The sequence below is a fragment of the Odontesthes bonariensis genome, chromosome 23 (genome assembly GCF_027942865.1).
Source record: "Odontesthes bonariensis isolate fOdoBon6 chromosome 23, fOdoBon6.hap1, whole genome shotgun sequence".
NCBI classification, from domain to species: Eukaryota; Metazoa; Chordata; class Actinopteri; order Atheriniformes; family Atherinopsidae; genus Odontesthes; species Odontesthes bonariensis.
In genome coordinates, this window is record NC_134528.1 from 8,818,769 (window position 1) to 8,841,259 (window position 22,491).

The following is a 22,491-nucleotide window of genomic DNA, read 5'->3' on the forward strand; positions in this document are numbered from 1 at the left end:
TGGCGTCAAGCCTCGCAGGGCAAACACACACAGGGGTAACAAATAAATCCCGTAAACCACAGCGCATTAATCTAAAGTATTTTTTTTTTACATTTGCATACTATCTGATGCAGTCAGGATTTTGTAGGATTAATCGCTTTCACAGTCATCAATCATGACATATCTCTTCATAGTATTTGAACTACCAGATAGAACTTGGACTCAAAATTAACTTCCAGGATAAAAAATATATATATATTTTCTTGCAGCTTGGTAGCAAACAGCAAGTAATGTTGATGTGAACTTGTGCTAAAATGTTCCAATAAGCAGGCATGCAGATGGAAGGATTATCACAGGGTAGGATTAAATCTATATCTAATAGCAATCAACAGCCCCAGAAAACCATTCATATTGTTGTTTTTATGTGCTTCTCCAGTCTTTCTCTGGACTCTTGTTGGGTGGAGAGTGCATTGGACTCCTGTTTATCGTTATCAGGACTTTGTCGGCCATCTAAAACACAGCAGTGTTTGGTTTTAGTTTGGACTCGACTTTGTTTCGGCTGGACTTGGATTCAATTTTAAACTTGATTTGGATCTGGTTTCGAACTGGTTTCGAGCCAGTCTTGGACATGATTTTAGGTGACTTTTGGACCAGTTGGGCTTAGTTTGTGCTTGGTTTAGAAGTCACTGGTTGTCACCATTATGATTCACTAAAAGGGGTAAAAATGCTCAGTTGCCCTGCTTGACATTCATCCTACATCTTTCTGGTTGGTTATTTTGGTCCTGTCTGATTCCCTGTTGGGAATCCCCATCTGTATTTTCTCCTCCTCTGCATAAATTCTGCTATTCAGAGCACGATGAACAAAAAACAGTGACCGTTTTTAACACTCCAACTCCAAATCCAATCCCAAAACTCCTTGTACTTTTATGAAGTTCTACCCATCTGTGCAGAAACATTTATGGGTTAATTTACACCCTGCCTCCTAAAAGAGGTTCTTAATCATCTGAGAAAGTTCCCCATCTCTTTCATTCACTGATCGCCTGTCAATTATGTCACACTACTTTGATTCAAACACCTTTTCAGCATCTTCATTCAGACTGTACCAGCTGGGTGTTTGGAGGCCGCCCTCTGCCTTTATGTCATTGGTCAGGGGGGCAGCAGCAGCCCAGCTTCATGGGTACCATGTCGGGTCCCTCATCCTCTGTGTGCGGGCACGTTCCTCCCTGCTGAGCTCAATCAATCGCACATCAGCATGCGTGACCTGCACTGACAGTTAATTCTTTCAGTAAATCAAACCGGCCGAGCTGCAGAGAGCTCGTCGAGTCAATGGCTGTGGCAACGCACAGGCGACAAATTCCAGCTTTAGCTGGATGAGTCCCGCCAATTAAAGCGGGACTCCTGCAGCTGCGTGTCGTGGATTCACGCCTCGGTGTCATCGTTTCAGCTCTTACCTGCCCACTGTTTGATTGGCGAGCTGTCTCATTCGGTTGAACTGCTTCTTCATCTTGTGTTTTTCTGCGTTACCACCGAGCGGTAGAGCCACTCCACATATCTCATTGATAGAATAAAGTCAGGTCTGCGCGCTGATCTGTGACAGACGAGGAGCTGCGATCTTTAAATATCCAGGTTGTTCATTTCGGCGGAGAAACACGAACATACGGGAGGCAGCCGGTGAGCTAAATCCTGCTCATTTTGCTCTTAAGGACTCAGTGTCTCTGTTAAGCGCTCCGCTCCGCAGCTCCGGAGATGCTGGACCGATTTCTCTCCCCAGCGCTGACAGCTCGACGCTTACCACCGGTGCATCTTGGGAAATGTAGTGAATTCCGAGTTATTCCTCACGCAGCCACATACCCATCCTGAACCTCAACGTTCATTATTCTAATTAAGCGAAAAACGATTTCAAATTAACCTGTAACTTTGAAAAGGGAAGATAAAACGTAGGTGATATAATTTTCACAATATAACGGGAGATACGCACAAAATCGACTACAATAATACTCCCTAATAGCAAAATATCTGTTCACTATGAAACCGCACAGTACCACAAAAACCATAAATATGATAAAGAGTAAGAAGAAAATGGAGGAAATGATTAAATAGGCGTAAGATAAGGAAGAAAGACATGGAAAGTTAATAGCAGTCTGATATGGGATGCCACAAAAAAAGTTCATAAAATTGTACTAGAATTAGAAAATAAATCCGTTAATATACAGACAAATAAGTTAAATTATATGGAAATATAACTGCAAATGTATACGAGAATAAATTAAGGACGAATGGCAACACATAGAAGAATAATCATATGATATCATATTTTTTAGGTATATTATGATTTTATATTGGAGAAATGTCATACATGTTTGTATTTATTTGCCAATTTATTTATGAATACTTGTAATTTACTTTATTTCCTCTTTTTTTATATTTTCTACCATAACCGTATTTATTCATTTTTGTCCCTTTATTTTTCTCCATTTTTCCTTTACTCTTTTAATATCTCATCATTTGTGATTTCTATTTTTGTTTTTCCTTTAGATTTTGCTCTGAGCCAATCAGATTTGAACACGACTTCCTCTTTTCCTGTGTTGTATGAGGAGGCTGCTTCATTTATCACGTATTTCACCTTGACTGTACATCAAAGTCAGTTTCAGAACACATTTAAGAAAAAACATAAACAGTGTACGTAGGAAACATTCACCTATGTTAGATCTACAAGGCCTAAATGGATAGAAAAAAAATTGAAATAGATTATGCAAGAGTTATTAAGACAGAAGAAAAACAAAAGGAAAGATAAGGTTATGATACAATATAGATTAATGAATTGTAAACAGTAAAGAATTAGCAATATATAGCAAAATATATAGACATTTATATAGAAATAGACAAGCAAATAAATACAGAAGCAGATGCATTTATTATTTTTACAGATAACAATGTTTTACTCCAGAATTTGCTGGTATGTAATCAAACCAGCTCTTCCCTCTACCAGGGAAATATTCCCAAATCCAACTGGCTGCAACACAAGCTCAAGAACCTTTTGGGATTTGGAAGATTTGTTCATTTCAGGGAAGAAGCCACTCCCCTCATCAGATCAGCCTTTTTTGGATCAATACTCACCTGGATGACTGCAGCCTCACAGCTCCACAGCCACACGTCCAGAGAAATCAGGACAGAAAAATCACAATTCATCTGGCCAGTCACTCACCTCCTGTTCAGTGGAAGTGCGAGTTTAATTTGGACAGCTCCAAATACTTTCCACTGGATACTTGCCGGCTTTTCCTTCTTTAGAGACCCCTCTACTGGTTAGAATTACCTGTGGAGAAAAGACCTGGATATACCTGTTCTTAATTAACTTTGTTAAGCTTCTGTTCAGTGTCCTCTGGCTTAAGGGTCCCTACCCAGTAATTACAACTGCAGTAGAACACTGTATCACCACTTTGCAGTCACTTTGCCTCTCTGTCAATCCTTTGAGCAGTTTTTTTTAACATTTTTCTCAGTATACCAGTTCTTAAGTTGGCTGCCTCAGTCCTCGATAAGATTAATGATTTATACCATTACAAACTGAGGAAACTGCTCCCTTTTTAGCCTTTTTTTAAAACCCATTTAATTCAACTATCAGGGTTGTTTTTGTCAGTATTTTTCAGTTCTATACAGGATGGCTGGAGAAGCAAGCTTGTAATTGGACACCAGAACAATTGTAAAACCAGCATGCTCTCCCCTCATACTGGAAAATGGAAAATTTTACTGCCAACAGCCCTTAAAGCAAACTCCGTAACACCTAATGTGGAGCTGCACGGTGCCATCAGTAAAGACTGTGGCTGCACTGTATTGGAGTATGTCTCAGGGATACTGAAAACAGATGTTTCCCTCTGTGAACATCAATTGTAAAAGATTAGGGGGGACGGCACATACAAATGGATAAATAAGAAAACAGGACATGTGATATGATTAACAGATGGGATGTTGATATATCGGAGCAGAAAAAGTCATATTTTTATTATTATTCACTTTCAAAAAGTAAAGTCACGGATTTATGAACAGCAAACGTCTTGTTCTTGAGTCTCATCTTCAAACACATTTGTATTTCCTGGCCTTTAATTCTGAATGAGTGACAAACTTTTTGTTTTTGTTTCGTTTTTTTCAATTGCTTTTATCAAATTATCTTAGTGACGTTTAACCTCCTGTCTTCTATTTTGATCTTTAATTACTTTTTTGAGTGCAAAGCCCTCGTTTTAAATGTGCTTTATAGATAAACTTGATCAACTTTCATTGTAGTCTAAACTGTTTTATGAGCAGCTTTGAGAACATTTTTAATGTATGTTGATAATACTGAATTTATCAGCAGCAGCTGCATCAAACAGCTGCTTAAAACCTGACAATGACATGTTTTATTACTGTTTGGCATGTTAGAAATCTGAAGTTCTTTACCTAAAATTTCATAATCATAAACAGTCCTCAATAGGCCCTTTTCTTTTCCACAAAGGGGTAATGTCAGTATCCTTAAAGATTTCTTAAAAGGTTTGCCCCTATGTGCTTTACTTATCATCCACGTGAGCCTGCCATGGTGGTAGGGACAGTTTATGCAGGCAAATAGCGCCATCTTGTGGCTGTGAGAATCAAAGTGCTCACAGTGATGTTTCAGCTTAAAACACGAGCTGAGAAGACATCATAACTAATATCAAATTCAATAAAACTACAGGGTTAGTGGATGTTTCTTCTACACTGGTTAGTGTAAACAGCTAACACTGTGTAGAATAAAATAACAGCATGAATAACGCCAGTTTAATGTAAAATTTTGGTCTAAAAGCTTGTGTAAAGCCTAAAATGGCTTTCATATAACACCTTTCAGCCATCTTTGCTTAATGTTTTCCACCAAATGGTCTGATTATATGATACAGTCTGATTATAACTTTCTTACTTTCAGGCTTAAAAAGGTCATCTAAAAGTTGAACAAAGAGTCCTTCAAGAGATGATCTGACCTCACAGAGCCCTGATGTCAACACCACAGAGTCAATCTGAATCACATGTGGAGACAAAAGATACTCAGAAAGACTACATAAGAGTTCATTCAAGGGTTGAGACTAAGAGTTTCAAAAGAGCTCACACTATTGTGAAATTATTGTGAAGTGGGAAGTAACTGGCCAAAGTAACTGGCCGATTGTTCAAATATTTGTGGAAAAATAGCCTATTAAAAATGTCTGTGAAAACTTTCAAAATGTGGAGATAATAAAAAGGAAAAACTTGGATGTAAAACTAAATTCCTGCAAGACAATGTGCAGACAAGGAAGTCTTGAGAAGAAAAGGGGAAAAGTGGTGGAATTTGCACATAGAAAGCCAAAACTTTTGATGGAACAGGCCAAGTGAGCCATTCTGTTGCTGTGCTGTCGTCATTGAGTATCGACTCCCAGTCTACTTAAAGCTTTCAAAACAGATTTTTTTTCCTACTTAAACTGTTTGTTTTTTTTTGCTTTCACATATCACAAGGAAGTTGTGATATATTCCAGTTTCAATTCTAAGTGCTATGCGAATGAAGTCTGATTACAGTACATGGGTGGCTCTCTGAATTACTTCAAATTAGTTTAGTTTTTTGTTGAATAAAGCAGGTGAGTGTTTTCCATGTTTTCCATACAGCCTGCGATCACTTGAGGGCGGCAGGGAGTCGACGTTCGGTGTTTTAGTCGCAGAAGAAGAAGTGTTGCCACTGGAGTTTACTTGTTGAATGACAGCAGAGGGAAGTTTAGGGGTATTTTATCGCCGGGGAACGACTGTCCTTTCTTTGGCGTGGAGTTGTACCGTTTCTGACATCTGACTGTGAACTTCGCCCGGAAAAATGCGGGACCGGACAAAAGAATTAGGAGATGTGAGTTTAAAAGTTAGCGGCTAACCTTAGCGGTAGCGCGGTAGCCTGCTAACTAGTTCATTGACCAGTCAAGTAACGACCGTTAACTTCAGTCTGCTGTGACAGCTGCAATAATTAACATGGTGAATCAGAGTAAGCTGTTGAAATCATGTTTTTTAAGGGTTTAGTTTGCCAGGATGTTCACTTTAGCAACTTCCGTTTCAGCCCTTTCTCCTCAAAGTATCCGACAGGCCGGGACAGGGCAGGGCTGCTGGGGCTGCAGGATCCAAGCTAAAATCATCTTAAAAACCTCTCACTGCTTTATCAGTCTTAGTTTTTAATGTTTGTCAATCTAACTGCAGTTTGCGGAGGCTTCAGATGAGGACGAAGAGGGCAAAGCACTGATGATCAAACCTGGAACTTCTTCAGCCAAAGAAGAGAAGGAAAATGAGACTTTCTTCAAGAAGGTGATCAGCTAAAAAATTTGTTTGGAGCTCCTTCAAATTATTCCCACTATCTTATACTTGCCTTTTATTTGAGGAGAAATGGATTGCAAAATGAGCTTAGTGTCATATTCTTGAACTGAGGCTTAAGTGTCACACAGACTGCTGTGTCTTAGATCTGTTTTGTCAACATTTCAGTCACCTTGTAACTAAGCTGTCATGAATTAAAAAAAAAAAATCACTTTCTTACCACTCAAAAGTTAATACTTACATTTCTAGGTGTTATATTATTGGTTACACTAAGCAAGTCACACATTAATCAGCATAGAGAGTATTGTTGGTGAAAGAAGAACGGCTGGAAACAGGAAGTGAAACCAAAATGCTGCATTTTGAAACTGAACATTAGTTATTTCATTGGTTTAAGTTCCTGCTTCTAATTTAAGAAATATAGCGTTTTTAGTTGAGGTTTAAAAACTACTGAGAAAGCCCGTGTCTAGTTGAAATAAAGGAAGCTTTCTTACCAAGTCGAATGACCTGAAAGTATCATAGGGTGATGACCCAGTTTCCTGGTCGCTGCTGACAGAAAACATCTGCACAGCATGATGCTGCCACCACCGTGCTTTATTGTGGGGCTGGTGATGTGAGCTGATGGGTTTGCACCAGATAAAGTTTTATCCTTGATGTCAGAAAAGTTACATTTTAGTCTCATCTGATCAGAGGATTTTCTTCCATATGTCTGGAGAGTTTCCCGCGTGTCTTTTGGTGAACGTTTTTGTAAGCAGCGCCTTATTTTTGGGCCACTCTTTGGTGAAACCCAGCTCTGTGCAGTTTATTGGTCCTATGGACAGTTACAGTCTCCTGTGTGGAGATCTTCATCATGGTGGGTCTCTTTGTTGCTTCTCTGATTGACGCTCTCCTGGGAATTTGGAAAGCGGCTTTAATGATGCTTCCAGGGATTTTCACAGTTTCAGATAATCCCTTTTTTACAGCCCGTTTGGAGATCTCCTCGGTTTTTGTGGTGCTGCAGACTCTGGGACCTTTCAGAACAATTGTATATATACTGAGATCATTTGAGACACACTGGTGGACCTTATATAAGTAATTATTTGACTTCTGAAAGTAGCTGGTAGCACCTTATTGTATTTAGGGGCTTCATAGCATTTTCCCTTTTTATTTTTTTCAAAAAAAAATTTTTTCTGTATAAAATCTCCCAAAAAATTAATTTAAATTGCATGTTGTCTCACAAAAAGATGGGTAAAAAGCAAATTACTGTAAGTAGCAGCCATGATGAGAGCGGGTAAGATTCTCTAAATGTTAAAGAAAGGGGCTTCGGTGCTTCCTCGATCATCTCCTTTGGCACAGGAAACACTGGGCCATCTTTTATGTGAGGAAATTATGTTTTTTCTGCATGTTTTAAAGAAGAATGGTTTTGTTAGTTTCTTCTTATTCAATGATTATTTCAAGACCAAACAAACACAGCTGTTAGACAAAGTGGGAGACAGAAACAAGCACACTGAAGAGAATTAAGGAAAAGCTACGTCTCATGGTAGATAAAAATACAGATCATCTGGGGAAAAGATATAAGAATTAAGAGATGAGTTCAGAGAAACCCGAGTGGAAAAATTAGGACAAGAAGGAAAAAATAAAGACGGGCCAAAGCTCGAACACTGGATTAAGGAGTTTAACGAGATCAAAAGTGTCTGAAGAGGCCGGTGAAGGGAAGCTGGGTCAGATTTTTTTTTTTCAGTTTTGAGTTACAGCTCGTTCTTCTGAAGACTCTTTAGTAAAAGCATGAGGCAACGATAATCAAGTCTGGATGACACGAGTCCCAGCGTCATCAGTCCCAGTTGTATCAACATTTCTTTCATAATCGTTTAGTTTGTAAAATATATAAGAAATAAACATAAAAATGGAATGAATGAGTAAATCTTCCAATTTAAAAGTTAAAAAAGGATCACTTCGATACTTTAGCTTGATGATTGAATGCGAAATAGTTCTGTTTGTCTGATTTCTGCCTGTGAATCCTAACACTTCAGCTTCTTTATCTTTGTTCAGGTGCAAGAAATTCACGAAGGGATGCACAATCTCAAAAGGATGGTGTCTGACCTCGAGAACAAGCAGAAAACTGTGCTGGGCGTGGCGCTGCCAGAGGAGAGTACGTAGAGACATCAGATGCTCTGTTCAGCTTGTTATCACCACAAAGTCCAAGTGCTTGAAACTATCTGAAATCAACAAGGAGATTAGAGTCTTTTACCATGAAGTGGATGATAAAAGTGTTTAATTGAATGTAAAACATGCTCGTAGACTCTCTGTGCTTGTGTTTTATTAATTCAAGGCCCTTATCCTCATCCTCGTTACATCACGGCGTCACGTTTAGGTCTTCAGCTCGCTGAATGCTCTGTTTCCCTCTGGGGTTAGGTATGAAGAAAGAGCTCCAAACTCTTCGAGAGGAGATCAAAGTATTGGCAAGCCAGATCCAAAAGAAGCTAAAGAGTGAGTATCTTCAATTGCATTTCAGTTTTGTTCTCAAATCACCGGAATCGTAACATTTTCCGATGTTTCCAAAGGTATTGAAAACAAAAAGGGAGAGGAGGATGGAAAATATATTCCCATAAATGTTCGGATGCAGCGCACTCAGGTAACGCCAGAAAACAGATTTTTATACGTGTTTGTCGATATAATCTCTCATTACATCTTGATATAATGTCCCATTCTGACACAATAAAGTTAAACTACTTTATAAAGACGAAGCTAAATTAAGTTGAACATTAAAACTGGAATGAACTGCCTTGGTTTTATCTCAAGTTTATGCTCATATTCTGACATGATGATGACACATTTTATCCATACAGTCCAACCTGCTGTGTGTGAAAGTGGCAGCTTGTTTTTGGAGATTTTGTCTTAAATTCAGGTTCAAATCACAACTCTTAATCTTTAAAAAATAAGCACTATGTCAATCTAAAGTCTCCTCTCTTTTCCCAGCACGGCGTCCTGTCTAAGGAGTTTGTGGAGTTGATGGGCTACTGTAACACCATCCAGGCCCAGTACAGAGAACGTAACGTGGAGAGAATACAGAGGCAGCTGAAAATCAGTGAGTGCCTGCAACACTGCAGAGATTTCTAATCCGTGGTTTTATTCAGGAAAATCCCAGTTTGACTAAGGCCCCGTTTACACGATAGGAAGACGCAGATATTTTCCTGCGGTTTGGCCTCTCATTTACACCAAAACCCCGTTTTTATCAGAGAAAACGATTATTTCTAAAACCTCCGGCCAAAGTGGAGATTTCTGATAACGCCGGTTATGTGTTGCCGTGTCAACTGGGAGAAACGGCGTTTTAGGTTCTTAAACGTCACATTATGCGCCAGAAAATGCTTAACGTCATGCGAGCGCCTTATGTTTACAGTTTGTTTGGCTACTGATCAGGATTATCATGGATGATGTTAAAGTTCTACTAATTTTTACGTTTGTGCAAACGATTCTGGCCTTGTGCATTTGCAACAACTGCCCTACATGGAGGAGCAGAGGCGAAGGATTGCACGGAGGTCAGCATTTTTACTGCATCTTTCCCTTCCAAGTCGTAGGTGCATTGCCTACCAACGTCGCCGCCGCCGGTTGATGTAAATGACAAGTTTTTTGAAAACGATGTTGTGTGCACGATGTTATTATTGAAAACGGAGGGGGGGAAATATTTGTTTCTCTAAATACCCGGCTATGTGTAAATGAGGCCTAATTGCTTCCTCACCGCTGCAGGTTTCAGTCTCATGACGGTTGTCATGCCACGTCTCAGCTGCTGGCTTACTTTCTATTTGAGAGTTCAAATAACATGCCGGCTTTGTGCAATCAGAGGAGTGACATTAGCATCGGGGTCCACAATCCCCAGCAAAAAATCACAGATATGACACAAAACTGCTTTATTTAACCGTTGAATATTCTGGATTTGTAAAACATAGCTTTAAAAAAATGTTTTAAATATTAGCAAACATTTGTCCGATTAAGAAGAGGAAGCACATTTTGGAATTGAATGGTGATGTAGTGACTTGCTAAAACAGGAACTGCTCATCCAAAAGGCCAAAATATGAAAGAAATGCTCGAATCTGAGCAAGTTGAGGTCTGAAATGAACACGCTGAAGTCGGCAGAAGCAGCAAAAGTGCTGTAAAATACACACAGCCTATAAAACACAATAAAAACAACAACTACAGAGTCAAAAGTTATTTTTAGGAATTCAATAACAGGCGAATAAAAGCGTGGTAACTAAGTAGATTTTAGGCCAGTTAATTTGATCATTTAATCAATGTATTTTTATTATATTATATTATATTATATAACTCCAGTTTAAAAGCCATTAAAAGTCATCTCAATACAAAGAGAAAGTAACAAGTTCAGTTCACCTTCAGTTAAATCCAATTCACTGTAACTATATTCATGCAATGCCCAAATAATGTAAAGTAGCCAAGCTAAGGAAACCAGCATTTTATCTCCAGTTGGACTCGATTCCCCCGTCCTGAAGTGGCAGAAAACTCCTGAGCTTTCAGAGCAGCTTTTAAATCTGCTCTGAAAGGTAGAAAGAATAGATGAAGAATAGATGGTTACAGCAAAGAAAGAGGATGATGTCAGTAAACCCAAACAGAGCAGCCTGCTACTATTAACAGGAATACCAATCAATGTTTACAGGTTACAATATGTTTTGGATTTGGCTTGAAAAAAATATAAATCATTGATGTTTTTGTTCAGCTGTAGAGAGAAAAATACGTTAAAGCTGACGGCTGAAGAAGCTCCAGGAAGAGCCTGTTTTCAGCCCCTCAGGCAGGTTTTCATGAGAGCGGCTTGAGCCAAAAATGTTTGGGAAACGTTGTGGTTTTTCTCAACCAGCTTAGTCATCCAGTTGCACCGGTAGAGGCAGTTTTATTTTATTTTAACACTTAACTGTTTTTATTTCTGACTTCAGCCGGCACCAATGTGACGGATCAAGAGCTGGACACGATGCTCGAGAGCGGTCAGACGGATGTTTTCACCCAGAATGTGAGTACATGTGAGATAGAAGGAGGGTCAATGCAGAGTATCTGCTGTAGGGAAAAGGTTGCAGGTGTTTCTGTAACTGTAAATGATGCGGAGTGATGACAGATTTGCTCTGTTGTCTCTAACTGCTCGAACTGGACACAGATTTGGTAAGAACATCCCTTCGATTGTCTTTAGTGTCGGAGTAGTTGATGGTTTGAGGAATCCACCTGACCTTGTGCAGCTTTTCCTACGTCGTTATTACCTATACTTATTGTTCTGTTCACCTAATAATAATAACAATAATCTGTGGCATGCAGATCCTAAATGATGCTAAAGCTACAAAGCAGGCTCTGAATGAGATCGAAACCCGGCACGATGAGATCCTGAAGCTGGAGAAGAGCATCAGAGACCTGCACGAGATGTTCCAGTACCTCGCCATGGAGGTGGAAGCTCAGGTACAGCAACACAGATGCAGACTTTGGGCTGGTTTGGATGGTAAAAAGCGTTTGATTCTGATGCGTTTGTGTCCTTCAGGGGGATATGGTCAACAGGATCGAAACCAACATCAAGCAGTCGTCTAACTACGTGGAGAAAGCAAAGGACAACACTGAGAAAGCCGTTACTTATCAGCAGAAATCTCGTAAGGTACAGGTCGCTCTCACATACAAGAACCCGAAAGGGTTAGCAGCTCCAGGGTGACATTAATTTCTCATCCGATTACCTGATCATCAGCAGTGTCTGAACAGCTGAAACATGAAAGATACTTATGTGTCAGGACAAAATGAGAAATGATCTGGTCCTTTCCAGGTCTCAGAATAAAGAAAATGCATCCCCAGATGAATAATACATGACATTAACAAAAGCCAAGACACAATAACATCATCCAGCAACTTGTAGAAGCAGCTTCAGCAACAAATAAGTTGAAATCAGTCTCTCACAGGGTTGTGGAGGAGTCTCGGCCCACTCTGCTTTCCAGCGCTGCTTCAGCTCATTGAGGTCTGCAGCTCTGGTTTCTGCACAGCTCTCTGAAGGTCCCACCACAGCATCTCAGTCAGGCTGAGTTCTGGACTCTGACTGGACCGTTGCAACACCTTGATTCTTCTCTTCTTCACACATTCTGCTGTAGATCTGCTGCTGTGTTTGGGATCTTTGTCCTGTTGATGAGCCAGTTTCAGCCCAGCTTTAGCCTCACATCTGACTCTAGAACACTTTGGTATCCAGAGGAGTTCATGGTGGACACTGTAGGAACCTTCTGCAGTTCCTATAACCTTTTAGTCCGCGGGGCCGTTTTTTCCCACATTCGCACATACAGGAACTCGGGACCACGGCCCTCAGTTCCTGGAACCATTTCAGCTCCTTCTCCTCAGCTGGGTCTGCTCTGGTTTCCATAGGAACACATCTGACGGAGGTGTTTGGTGGTCGGTAGCTCCGCCCCTTGTCATGCTGTCAGGCTGAAATGTTTCCTCATACGACACGGACACAACCGGCACGTGTTTAATAAGTTAAACCTCCACGTGGTCTCCTTTGTCTGCGGCGCTCTGCTCTCCTTCCTTCATGAAACCAAGAAGTATGGCCTGCGCTCCATCCTTCGTCTCCTGACTCTCTCTGTGAGCTCTTCCAGCCTCCATGTTAGACGCCCGATGTGATCGTCCATGATTGATATCACCAACATGCAGACCATGAACACGGTGGCCTCCCCGCTCTCCATGTTAGCTTCTTGGTGGTGTTTTTTCCTTCTCTCCTTACTTTTTGCAGGTTTTGTTTTGTTGTTGAATGTGGCGCTAAAGTAACACGTCACTGTCGCATTAGTCCCGACTCATGTGGGAATGCAAACTGAAACAGTTCTGCTGGGGAAGGACAGTTATTAGAACGAAATTCGAGGAGGACCGTTCTTAGAACTGCTCTGTCTGAATGCGGCTAAAGACTGCGAGGTGCCCAGGTCCTGTGGCTGCAGAACCAGCCCAGAGCATCAGCCCTCCACCACCGTGCTTGACAGCTGGTGTGAGGTGTTTGTGCTGATATGCTGTGTTTGGTTTCCTCCAAACGTGCTGCTGTGCATTATGAGCAAACATCTCCACTTTGGTCTGGTCTGTCCAAAGGACATATTTCCAGAAGTCTTGTGGTTTGTTCAGATGCAGCTTTGCAAACCTAAGCTGTGCTGCCATGTTCTTTTTAGAGAGAAGAGGCTTTCTCCTGCAGCCCTTCCAAACAAGCCATACCTGTTCAGTCTGTTTCTAACTGTGCTGTCATGACCTTTAACATTTAACATGCAAACTGGGGCCTTATAACTCCTCCCAGATAGATGGGCAGCAACAATTGCTTTGCTGTATTGAGTTAACACACCTTAATACAACAGATGAGCAAACTGAGCAAACTTCTGCTTTTGTAGAGGTGCTCACACGTCCTTATGGTCAAATAATTGGATGGTCAAAGTGGATTTGATCAGCAGCACCTGGATACTTGCCCTCTTTATTCCTATGGAAGCAGTGAGGGTGTTTTTACACACTGCTTCTGCATTTTGTCTTAGTTTTTGTTAAATAAATAATGACACACTGTAATATGTAATGTGTTGTTGTTTACCTCAATTTAAGACCTAGTAAGGACCACAAAAATTGATTTTTAATAATTGATAGAATATTTGCACCAAGCAGGAGTCAAAATATAGAGTTCGCTTCTAACCTTCACTTTAATTTAGAGTAGAATTCAGATATGGATCTGCTCCAAACTCACACTTTAACCGACTCCGTGGGCTCGCTCAGCCAGCACACATCCTGATGGACTACATGCTCCATCATCAGCGCCTCGGCCGTTTTGTCTTTATTACTTTCTAACTTTACAGGCACCAGGGTGTAGCCTGGCAGATGGTTTACAGCTTTAATTCCCCTGTCTGTTTGGGAGCTGAGTGCAGGATCATTTCATCCAGCGAAGGGATAGTCAGTCATGCAGGGCGGTTTGAACGCAATGTTTTATGGCAGTAAAACTGTACTTTACTGTACCACCACTATAGCATCTCTAATATCTCCAGTTAATGTTTCTACCCTTGTTGTCATTCTTTTTTTCTAGTATCACATTTATTTGGCTCTAACTCAGTTCCTCATTTGCTAAAGAAATAGATCTCACTTCCTTTTTATTATAAAATACTCAATTAACCATTTCATTTCGAGTCAAACGTCTGATTTTTATGGATTTATTTTGACCGTTTTTGTCTCTTTTCCACTGCAGAAAAAAGTCTGGATTGCCATCTGTTTGGCCATCCTCCTCCTCATCATCCTCATCGCGGTGATCTCCGCTTTCTCCTAGAATCACCAGGCAGCGTAAGTTGGCTGCAAGTCGGTTTGGCAGAAGCACATTGACAAAAAGATTTCAAATAAAAATCCCATTTCGTGTAAATACAACAGCCCGCCAGATGCACCAGTGAACTTCCTCACTTCTCGTAGTCGTCTTCCTCTGAACACAAATGTCCAAACTTTTTATTTTTCTCTTGCGGGAGACGTGCTCTCTGGCGTCAGATCTCAGAAATGACCATAAGCTTAGCTACTTCCAATCGAGGCAGTGCTGCCAGTTTCTGTTCATCAAACTCTGAACTGTTACTTCAGCTGCTCCAAAACCCCCCAAAAACCAGGAAATAAGTGACCTTGAACAAGGCGCGATGCAGTATTGAAACGACACTGGCGCTGATCATGCTGTACTCAGGAACACTGTTGATTTTTGTGATGCTTCTACATGAATTGGAGACGTAAAGAACAATTTCCTTTATAGCCATTTACAGAAAATAGACTAATATAATTATACATAACATATTTCTGATGATTTATGCTGATTTTTTTTTTAATTATTTTTTTTTTTAAACTTGAAAGCTGTTTGAAACTGCCTACATGTAACAAGTGTAAATATTTTTTTTTGTTTTGTTTTTCTGGTGTGGATTAACACCCCCATTATAAAGTTGTCTCAGCACTGCAACAACAGGCCCGTTCTCCCTTTTTATTTGTCCGTACAGTTTGTATTTATGATCCGAGTTTTGTGTGAGCTGCTACAGGAAAAAGTTAAACACGATGAAACCCTTAAAAGTTTTTAAAACTGTGCCTTCTCCATTATGTCCAGCTGGGAAATGTGATTTTGTTTTTGTGCACTAACGTTGTCAAGAAGGGATGGAGTCTTTGTTGTATTTGTCTAAATTCAGTCGTTTCGGCTTCGCCGGACACCTGTGCTATTTTTCTTCACCGGTTTGTCAAGTTGTGGAAAGTCTCTGCGTGCCATAATGAGACAAACCTGTCGGGAGGGGAAATTAATTAAAAGGAAGTCCGGCGGTCATAAAAGTGGCTTTGAAAAAGGCTGACGGAGGATGGCGCTGTGACTTATCTACTGTGTAATATTACATCTGTTAAATGTTGCATCACTCATTTATTTTAATATTGGTTTTTAAATAAAAATAGTCAACGTATTCCGTCTCATGTCTTCATTTTCCCGGCCTTTATGCACAGATAAAAACTATCTCATCCCACAAACACGTCGACACAAATAAAAAGAATACCAACTAATTTTTTGGTCTTTTTATTCAACTGTAATTGTCTTCATTTTCAAGTAAAACAACGTGGAATTACAAGGGATCAAAGGAATGCAACAAATAAAAAGAAATCAAATAAAAAAAGAAGTTATAAGACCACCACCAGGAACTACCCATCCCCCGCCAAATGTCCCTTTTGCTCAAAATTAAATCGACAATTTACAGTCATCTGGAAAGTTTATTCACATATTTTGTCCAAGTATTTATTTATTTTACACAAACCAAGAGCAATGAAGTGATGGTTGACGAAAAGTCTGGTGAAAAATAAAACAATTTGGTAGCACTGACGCACGTGGGTGGGAGGGGGGGTGTTTTCTTTAATGTTTCGCAGGAGGAGGAGGAGGATATTTTGTTTGGCTTTCGTTATGTTTTTCTATTAAATAAGAAGCTCAACACCCCTGCTTCAGGTGCTTCACAAGGCATTTAGAGGTTGAAAACCGTTTGGCCAAAGAGGCACTCTTACTTCACTAACATTTACTTGCTCTTTCGATATAAATGCATGACACGTCTGGGGGGGGGGGGGGGGGGGGGAATCGAGAAATAGATGCAGACGCCTCGGAGACGATTCTCGAGTTCAGTTAATACATTTTCAAACTCTAGCGATACATTGCGAGGTACCAGGGACCAATTAATTGACTGGAATCGACGTACGAACGTATCACTACACCACAATGTACTCAAAAAGCTGAGGGCCACATTTTTTTTGTAGTTTTTTTTTTCCTTTCAAATGTGCAAATGAGAAATGTGAGGCTGGATTTTAAATGAATCCAATGAAGAGAAATGAGGTGGGAAAACGGGGCCCAAAGCAAAGACGAGCTCCAGCATTACGCGGCCACACCGACGGACCTGTTCTCTTCCCGATACCCTGGCAGAAATAACAAAATATGCATAACTTATCAACTGACTACAAAGAAATAATAGTCATGACAGCTGACGAATCAAAACCAAACTTTCTAAAACCTCCAACTTACAATATAACTGGTCACACAAATGACTTGTATGTGTAACTCCAACCGAGGGAGCAGTAAAGTCCCATCTCATTACAGAGTGTTCCAGTCTTTAATGGTTACAGTACATAATGTGAACTTGCCTGTGTTACATCTTGCACCTTTGCCCCCCCCCCTCCCCTCCCAATCCCACCCTTTGAGGCCCAGTGGATTCATCCGCTGAACCTCTCCCGCCTGTATACAGACGCACTATGATGGCGCCACGTTTTTACTGTCAGTCCAAGTCCAGGATCCCTGAGCCTTCCCCCAACAGTCAGAAGCCGAGCCGGTGAGGGGACCAGCTCCGTGTAGAAAGGCAGAGGGAGGTCCCTGGCTTGTGCCGTGCTCTCGCCTCGAGCTTTCCTCAGAGTGCAGACTATGCAGCAACCTCGGAGGTCATGACATGCTCTCGTATCGTGCCCTTTAACGCTCACTTCTGGTTTTTTTTATGTTTTTTCTAACCCTTCAGCTCTGCGATCATGTCCTGTTGCGTTGTTGATTCGAGGAGCGGGTGCTCGCGGCCGGTGAGCGCGCCTGCACCGCCGCCAGTGCCGCCACGCTCCGCAGCACCCGGTCCGGCGTGCCCTCGGTTCCCGAGCTGCTGGTCACCTCCTGCGTGAGCGTCTGAGACACCCTGCTGTCCTTGCTCCCCCTGCGCTGGCCCTGCTTCCCCCTCAGCCGATCGGTGCTGCGGTCCCTGTCGCGCTCGCTCCCGGAGGAGGTGGCGCGGGAGCCTCTGCACTCCGTGTTCTGGGAGCTGATGCTGTGGGTGCGCTGGCTGCTGTTGCTGCTGCTGCGACTTCTGCTGCTGCGGCCGCCGCAGTCGCCCTCGCCGTCGCTGCTCATGCTGCTGCAGGCGCTGTGGCCCCGCAACGAAGACTGCGACTCTCCTTCTCTTTCCTTTCCTCTTGACGCTTTCTTACAGTCTCTCTCCTCCAGTTTGGACCTCTTGTACTCCACTGCCAGCGGTGGAACCAGAGCGCCGGGGCACTGTCTGGTGGAGCGGGGCGCAGAGCGGCTCATCTGGTTCGGTGTTGAAGGTTTGCTGCCAGTGTTTTTATTATTGGAAAGGCTCACAGAGTTACTTTGGGGAGTGGGGGGTGCACTTTTAGGCTTTTGGTTCTTGTCAGAGGAGGTGGAAGTCCCCGCAGCCCTGCTGCCCGAGTCTTTCCGGGTTGTGTGGCCGGGAGTGTCCACCCTGCCTTTCATTGCTAGAAGCTTAGCCGCTGCATTCAGAGCCGAGCACCTTTTACCCAGAACTTCAGGCTCGGGAGGTAACGAGGGCGCACTGTTTGTCTGAGCTTTCCCGTCCTGCGAAGGCTGAGATCCCACAGACTTCCTTCTGAGCCTGACAGACGATGTATCGCTGCCCGAATCGCAGCCCGTGGATGTGTTGGCGTTGTTTGAAGCATTTCGGTCAGAGCTGCATGCCGGTTTGGCTCCACTCTTTTCCTTGTTGCCCTTTTCCTTCTCCTGATCTTGCAGCCTGCGCTTGGCGGAGCGCGTCAGCCGCTTCCTGCTCTCGCTGCTGTCAGAGTCGGAGGAGGAGGAAGAGGAGGATCTGGAACGCCTCCGTCGAGAGGCAGCCGCGGTGGGCTCCTCGTCCTCGTCGTTTTTCTCCTCCGCTCCTCCTTCAGAGGTGACATCCGCTCGCTTCTTCTTGGCCGGATGTCTGTTCTCGTAAGTTCTTTTATGGTGAGCGTGGCGTGTTAGGGTTGACGTGGAGCACCCAGACGAAGGCGAAGAGGAGCGCACTGACTCCTGACTGCTCTGCCGACTCAGAGATCTTTTCTGGCTGGCAGGTTTCTGATCTTCAGTAGCTTCCTCTGCTGCCTGTCGCGTCGGCTCTTCCTTCTGAGTGGTTTTTGTTTCTCCACCTTTGTCCTTTCCAGACTCAAAATCTTTCGTCTCAGAGGAACTCTCCACCCTTCTTCTTTTCTTTTCTGACTTACAGATGTTCTGCTTTTTGTCTTCCTCTTCCCGGCTGGCTTCACCTTCCGCCTCCACAGCGTCTCCTTCCATTTCCGTCACCGTGTCCGAGTCACTTTTAGAAGATTTCTTCTCGGGTGAGTCACCAGATGGTGCAGGCGTCGCCGTCTGTGGTCGTGACTCCGTTTGAGCCGCTGCGGACGTCTCTTTTGGAACACCTGATGGTGAGTTTTGTTGATGAGGGGACACGACTGCAGCAGTTTGCGTGTTCGACCCTGGAGGAACCGCTTTGGGTGCGACGGCTGCAGAAACAGAGGGGGCTGTGGAGGGGGGCAGCTGGGTGGAGGGGGGCAGCTGGGTGGTTGTAGTGTTTGTGGCAGCCACTGTGAGGGACTTTTCTGGGGATGATGTAGTCATGATGGGAGCTGTTCCTGATGCCTCAGTCTTTTCTGTGGTTGTAGGAGGAGCAGAAATAGAAGTTGTGAGTTTGACTTCATCTGTTGGGCGTGTTGATGTTTCTGCCTCCACAGGTGTGACACTGACAGTAGTAGCAGGTGGGGGTGGTGTGCAGGCTGCAGCGGGCGGAGCAGCAGAGGTTTCTGAGGACTGTCCAGGCTCAGATGTAACCTGGGCTTCTTCTGTTGGTGGCAGTGCGATTGGGACTGTAGTAGTCGTCACACCACCCGTTGCTTCTCCTGGTGAAGTCGTACTTTCAGCAGGTGGTGTTGTTCCTGGTGGTGTTGTTCCTGGTGGTGTTGCAGAAGCTTTGTCAGATGTGGTTGGGCTCGACTTTATCGTACTTGCCTGTGCCGTTTTCACTGTAGACGCGTTTGATGGGATAGCTTGAGTTGTTGATGCGAGTTTTTGTGAGGTTGCGGTCGGGCTCGGTAAAGTCACAGAAACCTCACAGACTGCCGGCGGGGTGGAGGTTACAGCGGGTGCAGCAGTTTCAGGTGTAGCAAGTGTTTCCTCTGCAGTGGCAACACTTTCTGCTCTTGATGCCGTTGGAGTAGCTGTTGTGATTACTGCGGCAGATGATGCTGTGGGTGGAAGGCGAGCGTCTGGTGTGGCATCTGTGATGGTTTTGGCTGGTTGTGAGTCTGGTTGTGGTGACTTCACAGTTACAGAAACAGAAGAGGAGTTTGGCTCTGCGGGAGTTGGGGAAGCTGTGGAAACCACAGATGGAGGAGCTGATGAGGCAGCTGGAGCTGCAGCAGTGATGGGGATGGTGGCACACGTGGACGTTCTGACGGAGGATGCAGGAGATCCACACTGGGTGGATGCCGGGTCTAGACTTGGAGCTGAACTAATGACCCCGCTGGGTGTTGATGAGGAAGCAGCCACAGGAAGCGGCGAGGACACCCAGACTTGATCCGCCTTTGCTTCAGAGGTTTGAGCTGAATTGGGCGCAGGGCCTGAGACCTCGGCCTCCGTTTCCTCAGTTTTGGTGGACCGACTTGTGTCTGAAACAGCAGCAGAACGAGCCTCTGATGGGACTCTGGGATCCGTTTTAGCTGCTTCAGAGTTCTGTGCTTCACTAACAGTGTCTGGCGTGGTCGTGGAGTCTTTGCGGGGTCGACCCCTCTTACGTTTTGGGGACAGAGGCGGGTTCCCATCCTCACCTGGCGAGATGGGATGTGATGAAGGGGTCACTCTGTTGTCAGGTTCAGTTACTGCAGGGGGAGTCTTAGGGGGCCGGCCCCTCTTTCTTTTCAAAGGTATAACGAGAGAATTTACACCGGACTCTGTAGGAGGTGTGGTGGCGTCTTTGCCTGGTGGCGTATCAGTTTTCTTGGATTGGTTGGCTCCTCTTCCTCTGCCCTGCTGCTCTCCCAGCTGAGCAGCCATACGGGATTCAGTTTCCAGCCTGCGGCGCACAGGAAGGTTTCTTAGCACCGGCATGTCAGGAGAAAGGTGGGGTGGGGAATACGGAGGGTAGCTTCGGACAGGCTGTGGCTGCACAAATGAACTTGGGGTGGAGTCTTGGTCCTGAGGGGATTTGTAAACAGCCGCTTTAGACTTTCCATCAGGGCTTTGTGGTGCGTTATCTTTGTTTGGCTCATCAACAAATCCGGCGGTGTTCTCTTCCGCGGTCGCTTCTTCTGAGGAACCTCCACCTCCTGTTCCACTTCCTCGCCGCCTCCTTCTTCGGGGCTCTTTTTCCTCCACCACCGTTACCAGCCTCCCTGGAAGCTTCCTCAAAACTTTGGCTGACGGGGAATCGTCAACAAGGCCCCGCAGCACCTCGCCGTCTGCCGACTGGCGCTTCCGGGGTGATCTGGAGCTGGTACAGGGAGGAGACATGGCGCTGTGGTCTTTACCGTCATCCTCTTTAGTCAAATGATCGGCAGGACAGCTCGAGTCCGGAAATGACTCAGACATTCCTCTCTCATTCTCCCCCTCCTTCTCCTCTCTGTCTGCTTTGGAGCTCCTGCCGTCTGTCTCCTCAACACACGGCTTCCCTCCAGGGGGAGAGCTTGTAGGAGGGGAAGGCACTGGACTGGGATGGGAGCGGTTCAGTTGAGGCCTGGCTTTCGTGGTCTGGTGATCTCTGGCGGGAGATGACGCTTTTGATGACTTGGAGGAATCTTGAAGCCTGGCTGATGAGGCGGCTTTGTGATGATCTGTGCGGGACGGGGTGGCAGACGCAGAACCGGCATCTTTGGCTGCTCCTCGCCCTCTCGGACCACAGCGAATTCTTTCAGGCACTTCTTTTGGGGTCGTAAGCTCAGGCTCAGTTTCGGGCGAAGCTCCACGGAGACGCCCACTGGTCCTTGTGGAGGTGAGGGTCTTGTCTTTGGGTTTACGTCCACGACGGGCTGGAGCTGGCTGAGCAGGTTCAGAAGAAGCTGGTGTTGACAGAAAGTCATCGTCGTCTTCATCGGATGAAGGGTGGAGCATGAGACCCTCCTCTTTGGCCTGGTCCAGGCCTTTCCTTGCAGCCTCCACCTGCTCCTAAACACACAAAAGCACCACAGGTTTTAAAGTTAATGCTTAAGAGGATCACACGAACAAATGTAATATCTCTGCAAGGGTATAAAGGAGTTTCTACCAGTCAAAAAAATTCAAGTTTAATAAACATCAAAATATTAAGATTAACATAGAGAGAGGGATAAGGGCTCTTAGATGAGAAGTAGTTTATTTATTTGCTACCGTTACCTCTACACTACGTTCATCACAGGCATGTTTAATGTGATTTTTAAACATTTGCACAACTTAAACAGCTTTTTCTGCCCGTGATTGACCACCAAGTGCAGACTATGCCTCATCAAACCCTTTTTGAAAAGAATGTACATGTTATACAAGTTAGAAAACTTATGTCTCTCTTCTAGCTCTGTATGGGGATAGGGTTTCCCGCTTCTGCACACCGACACTGCAGACACGCACGTGGTCCACAACTACACCGAAGCGCCCCATGCATGGCCACATAATCAGCCTACAGAACATAGCATTTCTATGGTTAACTTGCAATTCTCCTCAAAACAGGTATCCATGATTTTAATTTGCCCCTCGTTCTTCTTAAGACTCGACACGGACTCAGAGGCCCAGTCCATGTGGTTACAAATTTGTGGGTTTCAGTGAATCCTGATGGACACAGAAACGTTTGGCATCTGAGAACAAACACCTGCATATTTAGCAAAAAAAACCCAGCTCTCAGGTTATTTGAAATGATGGTAAAATTGTACATTTAACCATTATTAAGAGCAAACATGCTTCACATAAACGAATTGTCCCCAGCTGAGCCTCTGCTA

General features: G+C 43.8%; 3 protein-coding genes across 11 annotated transcripts in view; 1 reads left to right on the forward strand and 2 right to left on the reverse strand.

Annotated features, from left to right (window-relative positions):
* Positions 1 to 1,738, reverse strand: part of LOC142373671 (rho GTPase-activating protein 44-like) — a 97,677-nt gene extending 95,939 nt beyond the window's left edge. For 6 of the 7 annotated variants that reach the window (XR_012768550.1, XM_075457031.1, XM_075457027.1 and 3 more), the window contains exon 1: positions 1,431 to 1,738. Coding sequence is in view for 6 of the 7 variants with exons in the window: in XM_075457031.1 (XP_075313146.1) it covers positions 1,431 to 1,483 (53 nt within the window). In the remaining variant the exon portion in view is untranslated. Of the gene's footprint in view, positions 1 to 1,054; positions 1,199 to 1,430 lie in introns of those variants that run through there. The other variant, XM_075457028.1, reaches the window with a different exon arrangement.
* Positions 1,739 to 5,652: 3,914 nt separating this feature from the next.
* Positions 5,653 to 15,701, forward strand: stx4 (syntaxin 4). Its single transcript, XM_075458277.1, has 10 exons — positions 5,653 to 5,839; positions 6,181 to 6,285; positions 8,317 to 8,416; positions 8,680 to 8,754; positions 8,829 to 8,899; positions 9,244 to 9,352; positions 11,208 to 11,281; positions 11,578 to 11,715; positions 11,795 to 11,905; positions 14,483 to 15,701. The coding sequence occupies exons 1-10, from the start codon at positions 5,810 to 5,812 to the stop codon at positions 14,558 to 14,560; spliced, it is 891 nt and encodes a 296-aa protein (XP_075314392.1). The 5' UTR covers positions 5,653 to 5,809; the 3' UTR covers positions 14,561 to 15,701.
* Positions 15,702 to 15,795: 94 nt separating this feature from the next.
* srcap (Snf2-related CREBBP activator protein) overlaps positions 15,796 to 22,491 on the reverse strand; it is a 36,576-nt gene continuing 29,880 nt past the window's right edge. For all 3 annotated transcript variants that reach the window (XM_075458276.1, XM_075458274.1, XM_075458275.1), the window contains one exon: positions 15,796 to 21,694. In XM_075458276.1, the coding sequence (XP_075314391.1) occupies positions 17,288 to 21,694 (4,407 nt within the window). In that variant the 3' untranslated portion in view covers positions 15,796 to 17,287. The remainder of the gene's footprint in view (positions 21,695 to 22,491) is intronic.